Raw genomic sequence first — 4,297 nt, forward strand, 5'->3', positions numbered from 1 at the left:
AATATTTTTTCAACAGGTTAGATATTGATTATTTATCACTCAAACCCCTTTCTCTACCTGTCCGTTGGTCTCACATATCTGCCATGTTTGTAGTTTGTTAACACTTTTTATGCGTGTTTGTAGTTCTAATTGAATCCTTGTCCACCGCGCAATGCCGAGGATGCACGGATCTGCACTTCAAATTTCTACCGGAAGCAGTAAACCATCCAGGAATCTCTGGCATACTCATTTCAACATACTACAATTTGGGACATACTAATTCTAATTTCGAATACTATTTAGGACGGATAGTATGCGAATTGGAACGCAGCAAGTGACATGGTGTCATCGCTGTCTGAAGTTGGACAAAATAGAAGGCTTGTTCGAGATGCATTGGCGCTGCGCAGACTGATCGGCGTATGACATCACAGACCGATCGGCGTATGACATCAAAGTACCGCGAGTGTGATTAGAGAGCAGATGACTCTTTAAGCTTTTGAATCGCTCTCGCGGTACTTTGATGTCATACGCCGATTGGTCTGCGCAGCGCCGAAGCATTTTGAACGAGCCTAATTTCTAACTGGCATGCACTGCTTCAAGTTAGCTGCCGATCGGTCTAACACACCTAATAGCATGTGAATATGAAGTATGCGATTGGGTGTCTGTTGCTAAGCATCTTGCCGTAACATTCTAACACTGTATCTTTTCACACAACACATGTTTGGCAAACGGTGATAACCCAGGGTTAAGAGGAGTTAAAAAAAAGTGTCTTATTATTTTCTCTGTTTTACATTGTAGACCGTGTAAGTGGGCTTACTGAGCTCATGCTCTATGCTGAAATCTAAACTGAGATCTACAAAGAAACATGTTATGTATGAATAAAAATAATACTTAATATGTAAGTAAAGGGTGGAATCATGTAGTGATAACAAAGTGATTTGCTTCCTGTATACAAGTGCAATGTGAGAATTAAAGACGCAAGTTTTTCTGTTCCTGAATTGGTAGCCCTGACTCTTGTTTATCGTCCTCTGTCTTTATAACTAAAACAGGGAAGACACGACAAAGTGGTGACAAGGATTTTTGAAAAGAACTCTACGTGTGTGAATCGCCAAAAGCAAAATGTAGCGAAGGGCATAAAATAACTGAACGCAGCACAACTGCGGGGCTTGTGAATTGATAAGGAAAGACGAGATGGCTGGCGTCATTGGAAACATCGGACAATTCAATGAAAATATTGAACAATGGAGCTCATACACGGAGCGATTTGAATATTTAGTGTAGGGGAATGCTATTGAGGGTGCAAAGCGATTTGAATATTTAGTGTAGGCGAATGCTATTGAGGATGCAAAGATTTTGCCTATACCTTCCTCAGTGTCATGGTCGCTAGGACTTTCACTTTGCTGCACAGTCTTGTACAGCCCGTGAAATCAGGTGAGAAAACTTATGCAGAGATTGTGGCATGTTGAGTGCACATTTTTCACCTAAACTGTTAGTTATAGTGGAAAGATTTTGGTTTCACAAGAGAAACTAGGAAGAGGGAGAAACGGTAACTGTGTTTGTTGCTGCGCTGAAGAAACTTTCAGAACACTGTGAATTCGGTGATGTTTTGAATGATACGATTAGGGACAGGCTCGTATGTGGATTAAGAAGCAAAGTCATTCAAAAAAGACTGTTAAGTAATCTCACATTGTAGAAAGTCACTGAAATAAGTGTAAGCATGGAGCTTGCTGCTAAAGAAGCACAGCAGTTTAGTAGCTCAGATAAAGTGCATAAATTGGCAGCTGACGTGAACACATTCCAGAATGCACCTGGTAAAGCTTATAAAAATGCAACATGTTATAGTTGTGGCAAAGTTGGACATCTTGCATCTGAGTGTTGGTGTAAAGAATTGGTGTGTCGCAACTGTGGAAAAAGATCGCGTGGAACGTGCTTGTAGAGGAAAACAAAATAGTCCAAAACAAAGATTTAACAAAGCGTCTTGCACATCAAATAAAAAGAAGAGTGTGCATAAAGTGCCGTCAAATTACAAGGAGTACACAGATGACACTGACTCCTCTTTGGAGGAAGTCCCATAAAAATTTTAGCCATGGAAGGAGACTCCAAAGGCTATTGGGTGACACCTGTCATTGAGGGAGAGTCGGTGCGTATGGAAATAGACACTGGTGCTGCTGTTTTTATTGTGTCAGATGCTGTGTACTGCAAAACACTCAGACATGTCTGCTTAAAGCCCACCAATATAGTGTTGAAAACATATACGGGGGAGCTTGTGGCTATAAATGGTGTAATGGATGTGGAGTTGGAATTGAACGGTCAGTCAGCAAACGCTGCCTCTTTATGTGGTAAAAGGAAACTATCCAGCTTTACTTGGGTGAGAATGGCTGGAAACAATGAAGCTGGACTGTCAGACGGTGCGGATAGTGTCAAAGGGAAATACTGGTCTCAGTGTTGTTCTGGAAAAACATGCTGATGTATTCAAGGATGGACTGGGTATGCTGAAAGATATTACAGCAAAACTTGACATCAAGCCTGGTAGTAAGCCTAAGTGTTGCAAAGTAGTAACCAGTCATTGGAATGGACACAGCAATGTGAGACCCCTTTTCAAGAAGCCAAGAAAGCTCTTGTGAAGTCAGGTGTGTTGACTCATTGTAATCCAAAGCTTCCTCTGCAGTTAGCCTGCGATGCATCACCAGATGGTGTGGGTGCAGTGATTTTCCACATCATGCCTTCAGGAGAAGAGAGGCCAATAGCATTTGCCTTGCACACCTTGAACAAATCAGAGCGCAAGTATGCCCAAATGCTGCTATCAGCACACACATATGAGATAAGATATCAGAAGGCAGAGTTGCATGAAAATGCTTTCTGCTTGCTCTCAAGACTACCATTACCTGTGACATGTCTTGAGAGCAAGCAGAAAGACATTTTCTATTTTGAGCAAGTCAAGATGGCTCCAGTGACATCAACACAGGTAAGAAGAGGCACACGGACTGATCCAATTCTGTCTGAAGTCATGGAAATGGTAAAAGATGGACATGTCCCTAAAGACACCGCCCACTTGAAGCCATACCTGACTAGAAAGAATGAATTATCAATTCATTCAGTATGTCTTCTCTGGGGCAAATAGTCATCATACCCCCATCTCTGAGGAAACCTGTCCTCCAGCAGCTTCATGTGGGGCATTGTGGTATGGTGCGAATGAAGGAACTGGCAAGAAGTTACTTTTGGTGGCCAGGTCTTGATGGGGACATTGAAGGGAAAGCAAGGTCATGCCCATCTTACCAGCAAGTGAGAAATGAACCTCAGTTGGCCCCAATACATCCTTGCGACTGGCCAGAAACCCCTTGGCAGCATGTACATGTGGATTTTGCCGGGCCATTTGAAGGAAAGATGTTGCTAATAGTTGTGGATGCCCACAGCAAGTGGCCTGAAGTTGCTGTTATGCACTCTACAACTGCTGAGAAAACAGTAGTAAAACTGGAAGAAATGTTTAGCCATTTCGGCTACCTTGAACAACTTATCAGTGACAACGGGCCACAGTTTATATCACATGAATTTGCTGTGTTCTTACAATGGTGTGGTGTACAACATATTAAATCAGCTCCTTACCACCCAGCCACTAATGGTCTTGCTGAAATGATGGTTCAAACCATCAAACACGTCGTAAAGACATCACAAGGACAAGGTAGCCTGCACCTGCACCTGAACAACTTCCTGTTGTCATACCAAAACACCAACCATGGGACAACAAAGGCTTTTCCAGCTTCTCTTATGCTGAAGCGTTCGTTGCGCTCTGGATTTGACTTACTGAGACCTTCTACAGTCAAAAAGGTGGTAACTCGTCAGCAGCAGAAACAAGTTCATAGGAGAGACATGAAAGCTAAGAGCAGACTGTTTCATCCTGGGAAAAATGTTCTGGCACGCAACTATACGTCAAGACCAAAGTGGGTACCAGCAACTGTAATTGTTCAAACCGGCCCAGTGTCAAATACTGTACTAACATCTGACAAGTTTATCTGGAAAAGACACTTGGATCAACTGTTGCTGGGATCTGCCACTGAGGCTGAGACTTCTGTTGCCACACCCACTTCTTGTTGAGACTCTCCAATGTTCCCAGAAGTAAGTGTGGACACATCACTTACACCAGTGGAAAAAGCTGCATCGCAAGAGACTGAAAACATGCCACAGATGCAAAACTCAGAAGAGCTACCCAAACTGGACTCAGGCACATCTGTATCTGAGTCCATGTCAAACTACTGGGAAATTTGGAAATAATTTTGATACCAGAGTTTCCGAGTTGGGCGGGTCATAATCTTTAAACATG

The 4,297-nt window shown here is 42.7% G+C and overlaps 1 protein-coding gene across 1 annotated transcript; it reads left to right on the forward strand.

Moving 5' to 3' along the window:
• Positions 1-3,078: 3,078 nt before the first annotated feature.
• Positions 3,079-4,071, forward strand: LOC107747697 (uncharacterized protein K02A2.6-like). Its single transcript, XM_016562297.1, has one exon. The coding sequence runs from the start codon at positions 3,079-3,081 to the stop codon at positions 4,069-4,071; it is 993 nt and encodes a 330-aa protein (XP_016417783.1).
• The last annotated feature ends 226 nt before the right edge of the window (positions 4,072-4,297 follow it).

This window comes from Sinocyclocheilus rhinocerous, unplaced genomic scaffold, assembly GCF_001515625.1.
Source record: "Sinocyclocheilus rhinocerous isolate Xijiao unplaced genomic scaffold, SAMN03320098_v1.1 scaffold9319, whole genome shotgun sequence".
NCBI lineage: Eukaryota > Metazoa > Chordata > Actinopteri > Cypriniformes > Cyprinidae > Sinocyclocheilus > Sinocyclocheilus rhinocerous.